We start from the raw sequence: 18,758 nt of genomic DNA on the forward strand, positions 1-18,758 counted from the left end.
TGATGATTTATTATGGCATTGAAAAAAAAAAAATAACAAAGAAAATTAGTGGTCCGTGGTACTGGCAACGTAATGGTTTTGATATGATTAAAGTCTTTAAATACCGTTTACTGACAAGTTATTATTGGTAGAGCGGATCGTTAGTAGTGAGATTCAACGATGCATAAATTCAATAGTTTTCAAATTTAATCGGTGAAGATATTGGAGGAAGCCATGTTTTTATAATATATATAATGATGCACGAGATAATATGTACGATTAGGGGTGGGTATGAAATACCATGACCCATACTTCAATCTATATCCAAGGCCCTGGTTTGAATTGGGTAAACAATAAAATTACTTTGGATTTGAATTTTATTATACAAAGCATTAAAATTTAATTTAAGTTTGGGTTAACGACCTTTCTATATTACAGATTTTGTTTGTAACATAACAAATTTAATTTAAGTTTGAGAGAGAAAAAACTGCTGATACAAAGTCATGCATGCATGCTTACCTTGCCGAAGACCCGCACATTGCCTCCTTCAAAAATCTATCCAAAACTCAAATTTTTAATTTCAATTTCACATATTTCCACGCAAAATTAAACAGTCATAGCCTCCTTTCTCCATCACCACACCAGTCCCAACTCCCAACTAGGGATGGCAAATATCCAATTATGGATGGATAATATCCATCCAAATGCAAATTCATAATTATCCATAATGGATATATCCATATCCATATCCAATATTTAATATTAGACATGAATATAGATTTTATCCATATAACCATGGAGATCCATGGATATTTTATTTTTATTATATAAAAATAATAATATAAAATAGTTAAAATTTCAATATTAAATTTAGTTATTAAACTATTTATATATGTAATATATATACACACATATATATAAAAAATAAAATGGCGGTCCGGTGGTCGGTGGCGGCGGTCCGGTAACTTTCCGGCGCGGTCCGACGACTTTCTGGCAAAGCCGACGGTGGTCCGGCGACAGTCCGGCGGTGATCCAGGGAGGTCCAGTGATGGTCCGGCGAGGTCCGGTGGTGGTCCGGCAAGGTCCGGTGGATATCCATTTATAATATTAAATTAATAAAATAAAATAATAATTATTAATAATATTAAATAAGTTAAAAAATTAAAGGATAATTTTAAAAATTTTAATTTTTAATATAAGAGGAATTTAAAATTTTCACTAGTTAATATAATAATTTTACATTTGTTTGTTTATTATATTTTTTATTTTTAATTTTATAAAATTAAAATTTTTTAAACTTGTGTTGGGTAAAAATAATTATCTATATCCATCCATATCCATCTGGATATAATTTTAAAATATTCATTTCAAAATCCAAAAATTTTTGGATGGATATTATCCGATCCAATTAGATGGATATTGTGGACAGTGGCGGATCTAAAAAAATAATTTACCGGGGGCTAAATTAGATAATAGTAAAATATAAAAAATTAAAATTTTGAATATATAAAATATTTATAATTAGTCTCTACGCATTTTTATATTTTAAAAATGTTATGCAATAAACTCATTATCAATATTATTAAATTTATTGTTTCTTATATAGACAACCAAACTATCATTTATCCCATCCGATTCCAAAGATGATTCTTCATGAGTTTTATTACTGAAAATGTTCGTTCTACTATTATTATATAAACTGGAAGAATTAATCATATTTTTTAGAATATAAAATATTTGAGTAGTGGACTATCATTATTTTTTATTAAAATATATGTTTTTATATTTTTTAAAAGTCAAAGTTTAAATTTTATGGGTTTTACATTTTATAGTGACTATTTTAATAAATTTAATGGGACTAATTAAAAAATTAAAATATTTTTTTCTTTTATTTTTAAAAAAAAATTTTTGGCCGGTGGGGGCTTGAGCCCCCACTAGTCATGTGCTGCATCCGCCTCTGATTGTGGATATCCATTATGGAGCGATCCAGTTGCCATCCCTACTCCCAACATCCTCCGCCGCACCAAGCCGCCATTCGTCCATTATGGATAACACTTGCTTCTCTTATTTGTTTTCTTAATTTGCAAAGGTCTCTAATCTGTGTATAATTTTAAACATGCCACTAATATATTGGCCTACTTAATTTATTTTACTATCTATCTACCAACCTGTTTTGCCACTATGGGATCTAAATCATTCTTTACATATATGATTATGCAATCTGTAGATTGGTATCTTGTAAACCTAAGAGTTGTCTCATAAGGTGATATTTTCAATGATATAGTGATATACGATGACTTACTGCTGAACTATTGGCACCGCTCTAAAATCCTCTTAAAACCTTCTTTCAATTATAATTCACTTAATTTCAAAAATACTTTTTTTTTCAAAATAAACACCCCTTTCATTTTAAATCATTCACACTCTTTGAAAAACTCAAAAACACTAATTTTTCCAGAAAATATAATAATCAATATGAATAAATAAGAGAAAAAAAAAGTTACTACAGAGATTTAAAAAAGTAAATATGGATCTCATATAAGTGAAGTTAATTCTATTGGAATTTATCCTTCAATGTCATTATAACATAATAAGAGTTTTATGAAATTAATAAAAGGGTGCCAATAGTCCCACTCTTTTATTTCTATAGTGTCAATAAAGTCTCAGCATAATTTTATTATTGATATTAATTTGATGGGTTTGGGATAGGTGCTGTGAAACGAGTCAGGTTGAAATCGTTAATACAATTGAGTTTCATGTGATTTATTTGATTGAATCCATCCATGAAAGGAGGAATTTTAATGGATTACAATAATTTAATTGAATCCATCCATTGAGTTTCAGCTATTTTAATGGATTACAATAATTTAAATACTCACCCATTAACTGACAGTTTTTGAGTTTGCAATTGATGTTTGAATATACTGATTTGGTCCCTTCTCACAAGTTGTCCATTCTCACAAAAAAATTGGAAATTATCAGCCATATACTCTTAAATAACACTCGTATCAAACGTGTGTGAACACTTTTCAAGTGTATCACTCGTATACCCTAAGTTGACAAAATACTTCTGCCATCCACCAATCCGTTAACTTTCGTTTGCAAGCGCTGACATCATAAGGGTAATATAGTCTTTTAAGATGAATGAAACTTTGGCTAACAAAAATGACATGTCATCCCATTTATCAGATAATTGTTAATAATTGCTAAAAAAAAACTTTACAACCGAATCTACTCCTCTAAAATTTAACCTAAATTTTTGAAGATCTACTCCTCCAAGCTCCAATTGGAATTTTTTATGGTATAATATATATAATTGTAAATAATATGTTGTTAATAATTTTTTATGGTATAATATAGATATTTTTTATGGATAATTGTTAATATTATGTACCATTAATAATTCATTTTTTAATCAAAAAATGTATTGTTAATAACAAAATTAAAAAATTATGTATTGAAAATTTACGTTAATTTTTGGGATAAATTTATCTTTTTACCTCATTTTGAGTTTCAAGGGTGAAATAGTCAATTTGCCACAATTATGTTAACTTTCTAACGGAAGTTAACAGATTGGTGGACGGCCGAAATATTTTGTCAACTTAGGGTATACGAGTGATACACTTGAAAAATGTTCACACACGTTTGATACGGGTGTTATTTAAGGGTATATGACTGATAATTTTCCAAAAAAAAAAAAAACTCGTTAGCTACATATGTTGACAAGATGCTTCGCAATAAAATTGTACAACAAAAGAAAAAGAATCAATTTTACTATTTCTTCTCGATTTTATATGACGTTAAATGTTTATATACATTTTTTTTTATTTGTATGGTTACAACTTACAACTAATGTAGCATACTTGGACCAAATTTATTTTGTTTATAACATTATAACAATATTCCTTTCCTTATGATTTCTTTAAATTTTGTAACTTGCCACTTTTTTGATCTAGTGAATCTAATTGTAGATTGCCCATTTAAATTGATGATGTGTTTACTAAATGAAAATGGAAATAGAAATTAAGGAATTAAAATAATTGATGAGTTTACTAGTTAAAATTAGGGGTGGGCAAATTCGGTTTGGATCGGTTTGAGACATATTCTCAAACCGATCCAAACTTATCGGTTTGAAATATTTTCAAACCGATATCAACCTAAAATTTTTTCAAACCGAACCGATCCAAACTGACTGGATCGGTTTGGATCCTCGGTTTGAGCTTATTAGCTAAAATCCCACTTCTTTTATATTATTTTACCTAAATTATTTGTTATTTTTTTGTGTCCGTAATCTAAATTGATACCTCTTTTATATTATTCATATCTACTTTGATATCTACATAACAATTCAAAGATACATCCACACAAATTTACAACATAATACATCCTAATAAAGAAGTTCTTAACATGTTCATTCAAAACAAACTCACAAAATTAAAATAAACTTGAACAACATTTGACAATTAAAATATTGTGCATCTTGTCCGTCAAAACTTATGGCCCAATTACTTTTGATTTGTCAAAGTCTGCATAAAATGGTAAATATAATTAGTTAGATTGTTTAGCTTAGAATATAATGTAATTACATAATATTTCTGGATTGGATCGGTTTGAATCGGTTTGGAAGGAAATCGGTTTGGAATCCTTCAAAACCGAAATCCAAACCGAGTGATGTCAGTTTGCAATCCAATAAACCGAAACCAGTTTTTTTACTAATGAAACCGATCCAAACCGATCCAAATGGTCGGTTTGGATCGGTTCGGTTAAAATATGCCCACCCTTAGTTAAAATACGGATAAAAATAAGAATCAAATTAGTAGAAATAGTGGGAGTATGATTGTGTATAGGGGTTAGGATTCAAATTCCCATTTTCTAAGACTAATGAAAATGTGCATCCCCAAATTCCTAAAATTTTAATTTGTCCTAATTAAATCACAAAATTTATAATAAACAAATAAAAGAAAAATCATCAAATCCCCTATTGAACTAGCAGTCATAGGGAGCAACACCCCAATGTGGGGTAGCCAAAAAAGCCCGACCCGACTCAAGCCCAACCCGCATAGATGGGTTGGATATTGACGGAAAAATTCAAAACCTACATCTATTAGGCTTAGAAAAAAAGGCCCAAACTTTTTAATTTATAAATAAAAATAAATTATATTTATATAAAAAAAGAAAAAACCTAAAATATTAAATTAATATATTTTTTTATATAAGTATTTGTGAGGCTGACAAAAATACTTGCTCGGTTCACGACCCGTATGAAGCGGGGTCAATCTTAGGCATTACTTCATAAATCCGGAACCTGACTTGGAACTTGAATTTTATTAAAAAGATATCATAAAATATATATTATTTTAAATATTTATATTTATTTGACTCATCTATTACATCTATTATTTTGCCAACCCTAACCCCAAAATCGTTGAACCAGCACTAAAACACCTAACGTCGTCAATTGCTCAATAGCTGATAAGTCGCTAGTCGTCAATCTTGCACCATAGCAGCAATACTTTTCATTAACCTAGCACTAAAGCAGTAGCATGCTAGCACTTACAATCAATCTCACACGCGTTGATTGATGCAGCTACTCATCGGCACGCCATTTTTTTTGTTGTTATTATGTTTATTTTTAATTTTATCATTATTGTTATTTTGATTATTATTGTTCAACATGATGATGATGATAAATTAAGGACATTTTAGTAACATGTAATAATCTATTCTAATTTGAAGACAAAGTAAAATAGTTTATTCTTATTTCGATTGCTATAGTTTTTTTGAAAAGAGATTTCAATTAATTCAACGAGGAGAAAAGATACATCACTTGTGAAGGGTATGAACCCTTCCACACAACAGTTTCGCATTTCTCTAAAGCTAACTTAGCTAAAGAGTGGGCAATGACATTACAAGATCTAGGCGTATACTTGATACTAACACGCTCGAAGCTTTCCCTTAACTTCTGAATTTTCAAAACTACCCAAAAGATCTCAGATTTGCTGCTCTGCCTGTTGTTTACTAAGCTGACCACACCTTGAGAATCTGATTCCACAATTACAGCTTTCACTTGAGCTTCTCTCGCCACCTGCATGCCCCATTCCATAGTTTCTGCCTCAGCATAAGAAACATCTCCATGGAACTTGGAAATCTTGATTATTTCGATTGCTATAGTTAGAGTAAAATAATTATTCTCATTCTCATCCCTCATTTCGATTTCAATCCATTCCAATTATCATTTGGTAAACATAGCATTAAATTCTATTTATCCTAAATAGTAATGAATGTAATTTTTAAAAAATTCCCAATTATGTTATTTATAATATTACGATAGGATAATTCCTTATTTTATTAAAATAAGAGACAAACCCCCGATATAATTTATTTTATCTTAAAATTTGTTAAAATACATGTTTTTTTTAAATCTTTTAATTTATCTTTATTTTATTAAAGTAAAATAAATAATAAATAATCGTTCAAATCATCACATGTTCTAAAAAGTTGGCGGTCGGCTGCTCACGAGACATAACAAGGAGCCTGTGATATTTATTTATTAAAAAGACCAATTTGGATGACTAAAATTATTGGCTGGTGCCCTCATGAAACAGCGGATATAGACTCAATAGCTCATAAGAAAATGATTTGCCAGCTAAATTCACTAAGAGTGCGTGAATTTTGTTTTATTTAATATATAAATAAATGCGAGTACACTATTGCCCTAGAATGTTTCCAACAATGACAACTATGTTTCCTTTGTTTGTATAAACATTATTTATTCCTAATTGCCTGATTCATAAATATTCAAGATATTTTTTGAATAGTGCAGTTCAAGTTTATAATTTTATATTGATAATACAATAAATAATTTGAGACCAACATTAATTATCAGTTATCATGCATCGTTTCTTTTTCACTTACTCATTGTTATGTATATAGTATATACTTCAACTAAACATAATAATAGTCATACACAGATAGTCTCCCTAATAAAACTTCAGAAGCGCCAAAAACTCTCTCCAATTATAATGAATCTTAATTTATGAATTATGTTTAAATCTAATCTAAAAATGTTGGTTAAGATTATCAATTTATATGCACTATTTCACCAAAAATGATATAAGGATCATTATAAATTTATTATCCAATAATGATAGCATACATGTTTAGTGTATATTTCAAATTAACGTAATTCAAACAGAGTTTCTATTAATTATGTAGTTTTCAAAAATTTATTTCAAATTTGTGTAATTCAAATAAAGTTTCATAATATGATCCAAAACATGCATTTTCATAATACAAATATCAATATTATAGTCTATTATACATGGGCTTAACTCAATACCTATCTTGGCATATTAAAATTGAAGCCTAACCTAAAAATTTGAAACTTAATAACAAGTGTAATGAATCCTATTATTGGAATTTAAAATTAGGGATGGAAATAGAGAGGGGAGGGGATCAACATTCTCATACTCATCCTTAATACTCTATTTATATTCTCGTACTCTTCTTATTCTCACCATAGTTGTTTAAGATGATTGATAAGGTCACAAAATAGTAAAAGAGGGTCCCTTGAGGGTACTCAATTCCTAAATAATTTATAGGAAAAATATCCACCGTTCACCTGTTTTTTCTAACTTTTTTAAAAATACACAATTTTTTTTTTACTGGAATCCACCTAAAATTACATTTTATTTCACTTTTCTACTTGCGTTTGGAATCCGTTAAGAAAACTAATGGAAACTTAAAAAATGACCATTTTACCCCCAAAACGAAAATTATAATTTCACCCTAAAAATGCTAAAAATAATCAGATTTAATGATGAATATCATTATTGGTACGTTAATGAAGTACAAAAAAATCTTAACTACTAGAGATTATAACTCAATGAATAATGAAACTGTAGAATAGTAAATTCAAGAGATGTTTGGGGAGAATGAGGTATTATTAATAATAGAGTTATAGTGTAGTATTTTAAATTACATACATATTTAAAAAAAACCTTGTATTTGATGGTTGTGGAATTAATTTCTTTATTGACCGATGGGGAAAATAATTAGATTTAATCTGATTATTTTTTATAATTTTTATGGTGAAATTATAATTTTCGTTTTGGGGGGTAAAATGACCATTTTTTTTTAAGTTTCTGTTAGTTTTCTTAACGGATTTCAAACGGAAGTGAAAAAGTGAAACAAAATATAACTTAAAAAAAAAAGAATTGTATATTTTTAAAAAAGATTGAAAAAACAGGTGGACGGTGGATATTTTTCTTAATTTATACTTTATTTTCTAAACTTCATCTATTTTAATCATATTAAAATGGAAGTATAAAATTGTATTACCAATGCAAAAATAGCAAAATAAACTAAAGTAATTAAAATCATTTCCATCAAACTAAATCAATTTTATCAACATTACAAGATAATCTATAAAATTAAGTAAAAGTAAAGCTTCAAATTTAAACATATCTACAATGGTGATAAGGATGCTGTTCCAGTCCCGGATTGGAACAGCATCAGGGAAGAAATTTGTGGCCGTTGGATTCAAGTCCAACGGCCCCAAATTCCTTTTTTTAATTTTTTTTGGGTTGGCTGCACATGATGGGCTCCACCATGTGCAGCCGCAGGTGGCCTTTGGATTTGAATCCAAAGGCCACCAGCCTCCCTCCAGGACGTTGTTCCAATCCGGGATCCGGGTTGGAACAGCACTCATGGCGATAATATCTCTTGCATTAGAGAAAAGAACATTTACACCTTCAAGGTTTGAGAAAATAGTCATATAGATTCGCAAGTTCTAAAAAATAGACACCAAAACTCATTTTTGATCATAATACCTTTTAAATATATTAACTAAAAGATTAGCTTTAAAATTTTAATAAATACAAATATTATATAAATAATATAATCTATGTAGTACACTAATAATTTTAAAATGCTTTAACATTTATATAAATTTAAATATGTAAATTATTATATTTATTTTAATAATATGTTTGTATTTATTGTAAAGACTTTAAATAAATATTTGCGTTGAATACATTTTACAATTAAAAAGAATCTCAGATACCAATAAAGTTAAAATTATTATTTTACATAATATTTAAAATAATTTAAATTTTAATACATTTATTTTAATATTTTGTTTCTGTTTATTATAAAATTTACTTTAATACAATGAAATATATCTAATAGATTGTAAAATATTAAAATATTTTTAAATATTGAAATTATTTTAAAATGTATATATTGTTACATTTATTTTATTATTATATTTCTATTTATTATAAAACATTGGAGTCAATTTTTTTAGAATAATAGAGAAAAAAGGATATTATAGTCAAAGAGGGTCTCAATATCTATTTTTCAAAATTGGGGGTATTGGTGACCATTTTCCTAATCTTTAAGAGTATAAATGTCTTTTTCCCCTTGCTTTAACATTAATCTATCACACAAATTGAATTATCTCTTGTTTATGAATAAAATAATTATGGCATATCACATTTATATTTAAGTCTTAGTTCCAATTCTTATCTATATTATTTTTTTTATAAATAATATGATATTTTTTTATTTACATTCACAATTTAAATTTTAAATATATTCGCTAAAAATTTTTTAAAAATAAAATAAAAATAAAAATAAAAATAGAAAAGAGAAATGGGGAGGATGAAATGACGATTTCAACAAATCCCATCTTTTTCCAAATAAAATGTTAAATTACCCATGTTTCTTTCTCTCAAATAAAAAATTAGAAATAAATTTCTCTCGAAAATTGTACCCTCTCCAAATACAAAAAATTCCTAATAAGGGCATCTCCAATACTTAACACCATTTTAATGTAACACTAACACAAAAAATGTACATTTTTCACACCAAATTATTATTTCATCTCCAACCCATTTATACCAAAAAGAATATTCTTCTTTTTATTCTTTTAATTCTCAAGAATTAATTCAATTAACACAATAAATATTACTATTAATATAGATAATTAAGTAATAAGTAATTTTATGTCAATTAACAAAAAAATATAGAAAATTATTAAATTTGCATTTAATTAACTAAATTAGTACATTATGAAAATTAATGATCTCCCAGATTATTAAATAATGGTTCTAATTTATGCTAGTAGTAGTAGCTTTTTTAATTTGTGTTAATTTAATTTTGTATTTTTAATTTTGTAATATGTAATCTAGTAATTAATGTTATTGGCATTTTATTATTATTATTAATTTTTGTGTTAAATATTTTTTATTTAAAATATTAGTATAATATTCAAAAATTAAAAATGAAATAAAAATAATAATAATAACTTAAAATATTATATAAAATAGGACATATATGTAAATAATAAAAAATAATAAGAATATTTGAGACTTTTTTTTCCTAACACTAAATGAATAGTGTTGTACTAAATATGGTGTAATACTATTCATAACACCATTTTAGTATTGATTTTGGTGTTACATTGAAGAAATATTTTATATTAAAAATAATATAAAAGATAATTTGATGTTAGTTTTAGTGTCACGATGACCTAAGAACCCTCGTTAGTGAAAATTTCTGCCATTCCCGTTTGAAACTTGAAAGTGGATTTGTAAATTAATGGCACACACCACAACACACATTTCGATTTTTGAACTTGAAAACTGTTCTGTCGCCACAAAAAATAAAAACCCAGAAACAAAAATTCAAAATTCAAAATTCAAAGAAACCCAAAAAATAGTGGGCCTTATCGGTTATCGCCAAAAAAAAAAGAAAAAGAAAATTAGTGGTCAAAAACCGAAAAACACATAACCACGAGGGGTATTTTCGTCATATAGAAATATAAGTACAATAAAAATCCTTAGCCCACCTCTCACAAACACACACACACTCACTCTATCCGTCTCGTGCGAATAGCAATAGCAGGGAGGTATCATCACAGACTTGACAGTATTGGCTGGCAAAGAAAAAAGGTACACTTACTGTTCTTTTATGGATCCCCAAATCTAGGGTTCCTTTTCCATTTTGACTTCAATTCCCATCTCAAATCTGTCCTCAATTTTGGCATTTAAGCCCAAAAATCGAAGCTTCCAACTGTTTACTTGGTACTGGGGTTTTTTTTTTCTTTACTGAATCTTTGCTAGATTTTCTTGATTTTATTTTTTCAATTTGTTCTGTTTTGTAGCTTAAATGTGCTTGTTGGGTGTTGATTTTAGCATCCTGTGGTATTTTTTTTTGAGTTTATTAGTTCATAGTAGAGCTAAATTTGCTGAAATGTTGATTTGGAGTCAAAAGGGGTTGACCATGAGTTTCAGTTTTTGTTTTTTTAGAATTTGTTGTTGTGTTGTGTATTTATCACGACATGTGAAGCGTATTGCCCTGAATTGTGTTTTTTTTTCCCGATTTGGTTGATTTGCATTTGGATTTAAATGATGATCTTTCGTATTTAAGTTGCTTTGTTTTGTAGGAAATTGAATAAACTAATTTGGGTCTGTTTGGCTCTGTTAATAACAAGCTGAAATCTCTTGTTGAAGTATTTGTCTGGTATTACTTTTTCTACATGCCTTCCCACTATAAATTTGTTTCTGAAAGTTTCTGTTTTGTTTACGGCTATTTGATATTTGCTTTATCAAATTTCTGAGATTTTGGGTTTCTTTTACTCTTTAAATTGTTGGAAATTGCTTTCAACTATAATTGTGAGTACATCTAGTATTTTCTTTCCCTCTCTCCTTATTTTGCGGTGTGGACAAATGTTCAAGGTTAAGAATTGTTTTTTATGTCAAATACTGAGTTTAAGTACTGAGTTGTTCATTACCGCTATTTTGTTATTTTGTAGAATTGCTTCTCTTGTTTTCTTCCTCCATTTTCTTGAGATGGTTTACCCCATTTGTAGAACATTTGGTCTGTCGTACGCCCGCATAAGTCCAATTTACATATTATGTTATGCTTAATGATAGGAATTTTTTTTTGGGGGTTTGTGGTTGTGATTGGGTTGTTGGGGTTGACATGCTATGTTTCCTTCCATGCTTACTCTGTGCTATAATTTTTTGCATGGATCTATTTATTTGTCTACTAATTATGATCACTTTGCTTCTTTATCAATGCTCTTTAACTTTTCTAAAGGAAAAAAATTAAATAAGATTTGTTCCGTGTTACCATATTAGGATTTGCAAGATGGACAACATGCATAGCTTTTGGCAATTAGGTGATGAACTTCGAGGGCAATCAAGAACCTCTGAAGATCAATCATGGCTACGGGCTGCCTCAAGGTTGGCTGAGCAGACAAGGTTTAAGGGCGAACGCATGAACAATCTTGATCTTTCAAAGGGTATGACAGAAATAAGGCCGAGGGATAAAATCATGTATCATGAAGATAATAATTTTGAGAGCTTTAACTTCAACTTCAACATGATGAATCTGGACAACAAAGTTGTTGAAAATGTTACAAAAAGCTCCTTGAGGAATGGTATTTACAATATGAATTCAGTGTACCAGAAAAACAGTGGGCACAATATGGGAAACCTGATGGTTAATAAGTATGGGGGTAATAATCTCAGTGTTAAGGAGGCTGAAAACAACAACAATAACAACAACAACAACAATGATAGCAACGCAAACAGTGCGCTTGACAAAAGGTTCAAGACTTTGCCTGCAACAGAGACACTTCCGAGAAATGAGGTGCTAGGAGGGTACATCTTTGTCTGCAACAACGACACAATGCAGGAAGATTTAAAACGCCAGCTTTTTGGTAATTGTTGTTTTCTCATTTTCTTTTGGTCATAACTTGAGGAATGTACCCCTATAAAGACATTTATCAATTTTGCAGTATTTCTCAGATGTAAATTCATAATTAAGGTCATATGACTCATTCGTGATGGGCAAATTATTTATTGATTTTATTGTGTATCAAGTTGTGAATGCCATAGTCATTGCGTTGATATCTTTAGCAATATAGTTTTTTTATAACCAGTTTGCATGTGTTTTGTCTAAGAATTTAGCTTACTTTGTTGACAGTATTAATATGATTCTTATGTGCTGATTGTTGTATTATTTTGATAGGTTTACCTCCAAGATATAGGGATTCCGTCCGTGCTATAACACCAGGCTTACCTCTTTTTCTCTACAACTATACTACTCACCAACTGCATGGAATATTTGAGGTTTGTTCTTAACTTTAAGCCTTTTTAATATATTAACAGCCATTAATTCAGAAAACCTTGATTACATCAGGGATTAAATGGAACTATGATTCTTTTCTTATGCTGATGTTTTTGACCAGTGGTTTCTACTTTGCCCCTACCTTGTACACATTTAATTTTTGTGAAACACTTGAGCTTCACAAATTGATTTAATACAGGCAACTGGTTTTGGAGGCTCCAACATTGACCCAACAGCCTGGGAGGACAAAAAGTGTAAAGGGGAATCAAGGTTTCCTGCTCAGGTAAAATCTGCATTGATGACATTTGGACTTTGTTTTATTCAATGCATCTCACAGTTTTTTACTTAGCACAAATCTTTTTTACTCACTGCTTTCTGAAATCATAAACAGGTAAGGATCCGGGTAAGAAAACTGTGCAAGGCATTGGAAGAAGATGCTTTTAGGCCTGTCTTGCATCACTACGATGGTCCTAAATTTCGTCTTGAGCTCTCTGTTCCTGAGGTATCATAACCATGCATTTCCTTTCCAGTTATTGCTCTCACTTTTTTATTTCCTGCAGGTTTCTATATGTACTGGCATTTTAACCAATATTGTGAATTTTATGGTGGTAATGCAGACTCTTGATCTAATGGATCTTTGTGAACAAGCGGGCTCTGCTGCATAAGCATAATATTTTAGCGGAATTGGCAAATGTGGTAGGATGTGAGCTGCCTGCTTTTCACCGATTTTCCTCAAGAGCGCAAGCTATGGTAAAAGTCTGGTTGTATGAATCTTCCTGTGAAAAGTAGGAAATGTTGTGTGAGTCAACTAAATAAAATATTTTCGTCTCATGAAGCTACTTCTTGAGCATTTGCAGTATGTATTACATTTGATAGTAATGCAGTCTTAAAGACAGACTTGCAAGATGTGAAAGAGAAAGAATGTGCGCGCCTTTAAACATGAAGGCTTTAATATCTCTGTCCTGTGTATGTAATATGAGTTTCTGATGATTGTCTTGTGTTTTATGATGTTTGGATAATTTGAAAGGATTGAGACCTTGTTTAACTCTCTGGAAACTTGAGTGTTCTGCTTTCTAGCCATATACGTTACAATCGGCCAAACTTGGAATCGACTACCATGGTTTCCTTAAATACATATGGATAAATACCGCATGTTTGGAAGACTAGGCGAGTTGAACGCTTGATTGTTAAGCGTGCTCTTCGTTGCTGTGTGTGGAAAGCTACGCCCAAGTTACACTATCCGTTCTGTAGTGGTGCCCTTTTTTTTTATCACATCATAGGCACAGGGCTGCCCAAAACCCATACATCCAAATGAAAACATTGCCTTTCTTTAGACGTGAATAGTTGAGCAAATGCTACACCTGGATTGAGCTTTAGTATTGACTCAAAAGACTGTTACTAACTCTGTCTGTAGTTCTCGACTCAAAAGCATTGGACGGGTCACGGGTGTACAGACCTCTTGCCCAAAACAAATTGGTTGTCTTTTCCTGCAAACTTTGAACTTTGAATATAAAAATTAAATGAAAGAAAATTTTGCATGAACCAGAACACTTGTTCAATTATCGAACTTAAATTATTCAGAAGACTACAGCCCACGGGTTCATTTCAAACCTGGCAACTTAGTACTACAAAATCAACAATCCACAGCCAGACATTCGAACATTAAGTATGAAAACATCAAAACATTTGTTACAAAGTGTGAAAACAACAAATTGATTTTCAGACCCTATGCTAACATCATTGTATGATAAAACCTTCTCTTGCTTCGTTGCGTAATATTGTATTTCCTCAATTTTGCGGCATTCTGCTATTCCTAAGCGAATCATAGCAGCCTCCACCACACAGAAATTATAAGTATCTAAATATGAAAGCTACACAGAATTTTTCCCAAAACCACTGGACAATAGCTTCATGACTTCACACAAGTCAAACCATTCTGGTGCATTTAAAGTGCAGCCGATGCAAGAAAAGCACGAATTCTCAGCAACAGCTCAGTCTTTATGGAATCAGGAATTGAAGCTGCATGGTAAAAAGTGACAAGATTAACATCTGATATACCAATTCTTTACACCCAAAAAGAGGGGGGAAAAAATGAAGGGAAAATATATCAGTATAATTAAATTACAAAATTAAAAGATTGCATTGATTTTTCTTAAAGCGTGATAGTTCATCGATGCTAGTAAGGATTTACCAAATTAACTTGGGGAAACCACATTCCTCTTCCTTTATTATTGGTTATTAAAACCCTAAATTGATAACTAGCCTTAAGCAACATATGGATGTGCTAAACACTGCAAGTAGTAGAGAAAATTTCCAAGCAGATGATCATAAATTTTTATTTTTTTTAAAAAGAAATTTGGAAAAGAAAGAAATCCTTACCTCTGCCCTTTGGGGTGATTACATGTACAAGATCATCCACAGTGACATTATTTGTACCTTTCTTCTTTATATATGCCCTAATGAGTCAAAAGAGATTTTCAAATGTTGAAACAAAACACACTAGAATCAGAATCATGCAAAGCTTCATCTAATAAACTTATAGGACAAGAAAATGCTATTGGCTGTTTCTTTTCAGCAAGTCATATCTCGTGGACACAATAAGGAGAAAAATGTCCATGTTTGTGGGAAGTATTATAGTCAACAAAACTGGTAGTTCTAAACTGTCTTAAGAAAAGGCAAATGATCAACCACAATTAACACCTTCCTAAATCCTAAGCATGATTCGAGAGCTACCACATAAAGCATATGTTTTCACAACATTGGATTTAAACTTTTTGCATTGAGCAATCGAAGACACTGCATTAATGGAAATTCACTATCATTCATTACACATCATCCTTCACTGCATCCTAGCAGTCCTCATCCCCATGTGGCTCCCTCACTTGCATCTTAATCCTAATCCATGCCTGAACCAAATATGTATTATACTGTGCGTTTTTGGTTGAATTTGACTTGGTGTCCCAAAATTTTTTCTCCTCCTAAGATGTATTAGAATTGCATAGGCTTCTAACACATCTTATTCAAATCATCCACTCTCATTGGCTACACTAACTACCATTATCACTTCCCACCAATCAACCACGCCTTATCTTGGACACTACTCCTTTAAAACTATCAAATTTTCCATTTACATTTTCGTATTAAAACACCCCACAAACCAGCCTAAGAGTTGCCAACAAACAAGAAACCAGGGCAATCATTAGACTTGATACAAACAAAAGTCATGTAAAGAATAAATAATTAATAGCTAAATGAAGTAGCTAAAACCTGCAAAGTGCTTTCATTTCATCTTTCCATCCGCACTCAACAAGCCTTTCCCGCAAAAGCTCCATTAACTTCTCCTTTTCTCCACTCTCAATCATCTATCAATAAAAACAAATGATACCCATTTAAAAAAGAAATTCCACCAAAAAACAATCAAAATATCCATTGTAATACCAATAATTACTGCTAAGTAACATAATATTAAATAGAAAAAAAGTTTTAAAAAAAAAACCTTGATGTTGATAATTTCTTGAAGAGTAGGTTCTTTTTCTTGGTCTTCTACTGCATCAGGCGTTGGGGGCCGATTCACCGAATTTCTCCTTTTACCCACAACATAAAAAGACATCAAATACAAAAGAAACGACACTTGTTATTTGTAAATCCGTTAATTTTCATTTTCACGATTGTAAAAAAAAAAAAAAAAAAATCCCTGAAAAAGCTGAAAGTTTTTATTTTTCAGACATTAGGAATTGAAGAATATTAGAGAATTACTTACATTCGTTAATGGCTAAAGGCAAAGACCCAAATTTTAGAAATCTAGAACTCTCTTGAGATTTTGCCCAACTTCAGAAGAAGAGATGAGAGGCGGAATTTGTGCCCGATTAGACACTAAACGTACCGTTTTTATACCTCTGCTCTGCCGAACTGTTTCTCTGCTGTGTTATTTTTATAATTTTATGAATAAGGATTTGCACAAACTCATTTTTTACAAATTGATATCGTATAAACAATACTTATAATGGAGCTAGAAATAATTTTATACAAATTAATTATGTAAATCGATGTGTGATAGAAAAATTCATTAAAAATAATAACAGTTATTTTTTTAAATTATGTGAGCCTATAGTAATTTTATAACAATGATCTCCTCATATTATATTAATTTATACATACTTATTCATATAAAATGGTTGTAACTCTATCATTACTCTTATATAAATGCGTTTGTTAAAACAAATTATGTGTGTCATGAAGTATTTTTATCTAATAAATATAGTTGTGATATTTAATTTTTTATACAATAAATTTATATAAGAATTTGTGACTCAAAATTATTATTTTTATTTTCCAAGGATGAATCAAGTATTTGTACCAAACATAAATATAATTGTGACAGATAACATACCAAGACACCCTATGCCCACAGTACGGAAATCGTCAAATGATAAGATTTTATTAATTTTTATTAATATATAGGAAGGAGTATGGTAAACCCTAGAAAGGTGCAGTTGTATAGTAGTCATATTACATGTATCTAGTTGAAATTAATAACATGTAATATAAATGATGTTACATTTGTGGTGCGTTTACTTCACTGAAATTAGAATGGACAGAAATCAAAATGGGTGAAAATTGCAATAAAGAATGAAAATCAGAATCATTGTTTACTTGAGTTGCACGGATCGAAATCACAATGAGTTGTATTTCTATTGATATATATATTTTGTTTTCTAATTGGAATGAATTATTACAAATTATTAAAATACCCTTAGTTACAATTATGTATTTGTTCACTAGTAAAATGTCAATTCATTTTTTTTTGTATATTAAATCATATGGTATCCGAAGATCGCATTGGGTCTCGACTAAACCAAATTCGAGTCGGGTAGAACCACTAGAACGACAAAGTTCTCCCAATAAGCATTTAACGTAACTGCATTCCCAAGACTTGAACCGAGAATTTTGGTTAAGACAGAACAGTTGATGAGCATATAATATATACATATTTTACCCTTAATTACATAATTGCTAGTTATTTTTAAGTAAGTAAATTATTTTGTTGAATAGGGAATTAATTGGAAAATATGGATAAAAAGGGCATGAGAAAGTTCAATTTGAGAGCATTAAAGATTAATTGATTTTGGAAGTAATTAGACATACATGCATGTGGAAGTGAAACTGAGGAAACCAAAGCTAGTAAATTAGGGCCTGTTTGGTACCCTTTTTCACCCCTTGTTTTTGTTTTCGTTTTCAGAATCCACAAAGATACATGTTTGGTGCATTAATTTCATAGAACAAATTACAAAATAAGGAATCCAGATTACACTTTTATAACTACAATTGTGAAAACATGTTAAACATGTTCTCTAAATATTACAAGTCTAAACTCAAAAATAAATTAAAAAACAAAATCATGAGCTCATGGCTATATCTCCTCATCTGTTTCTCTTCGTCAACAGCTCTCTCTCCCCCCCACCCCCATTCTTTCTCGATCTTACAGCAGATCTTTGTCCTCTCTCTCCTTATCTTCATCCAACAACACACACTCTCTCCTTATCTCTCCCGATCTACTCTCTCACGGTGTGCCAACTGTTGTCCTTCGTCTCTGCTACCGCTGCAACTTTATCTCAGCCACTATTGCAGCTCCGTCTCCG

The 18,758-nt window shown here is 30.3% G+C and overlaps 2 protein-coding genes across 4 annotated transcripts; one reads left to right on the forward strand and one right to left on the reverse strand.

Annotated features, from left to right (window-relative positions):
• Positions 1-10,826: 10,826 nt before the first annotated feature.
• Positions 10,827-14,175, forward strand: LOC18053006 (B2 protein). Of its 2 annotated transcripts, none has more exons than XM_006447002.2 (6): positions 10,827-10,934; positions 12,126-12,709; positions 13,021-13,121; positions 13,319-13,402; positions 13,511-13,621; positions 13,737-14,175. In XM_006447002.2, the coding sequence occupies exons 2-6, from the start codon at positions 12,136-12,138 to the stop codon at positions 13,782-13,784; spliced, it is 918 nt and encodes a 305-aa protein (XP_006447065.1). In that variant the 5' UTR covers positions 10,827-10,934; positions 12,126-12,135; the 3' UTR covers positions 13,785-14,175. The 2 variants fall into 2 exon arrangements, with proteins under 2 accessions (XP_006447065.1, XP_006447066.1); XM_006447003.2 differs by lacking the exon at positions 10,827-10,934 and adding an exon at positions 10,948-11,066.
• A 598-nt stretch (positions 14,176-14,773) lies between these two features.
• Positions 14,774-17,061, reverse strand: LOC18053007 (transcription and mRNA export factor ENY2). 2 transcript variants are annotated; one of them, XM_006447004.2, is made up of 5 exons: positions 16,880-17,061; positions 16,616-16,703; positions 16,387-16,481; positions 15,499-15,575; positions 14,774-15,138 (listed from the first exon to the last, which is right to left on the reverse strand). In XM_006447004.2, coding segments are annotated over exons 1-5 (336 nt in total). In that variant the 5' UTR covers positions 16,882-17,061; the 3' UTR covers positions 14,774-15,064. The 2 variants fall into 2 exon arrangements, with proteins under 2 accessions (XP_006447067.1, XP_024046877.1); XM_024191109.1 differs by lacking the exon at positions 16,880-17,061 and having other exon boundaries at positions 16,616-16,744.
• Positions 17,062-18,758: the final 1,697 nt, after the last annotated feature.

This window comes from Citrus clementina, unplaced genomic scaffold (genome assembly GCF_000493195.1).
Source record: "Citrus clementina cultivar Clemenules unplaced genomic scaffold, Citrus_clementina_v1.0 scaffold_2, whole genome shotgun sequence".
In the NCBI taxonomy this organism is placed as follows: Eukaryota; Viridiplantae; Streptophyta; class Magnoliopsida; order Sapindales; family Rutaceae; genus Citrus; species Citrus x clementina.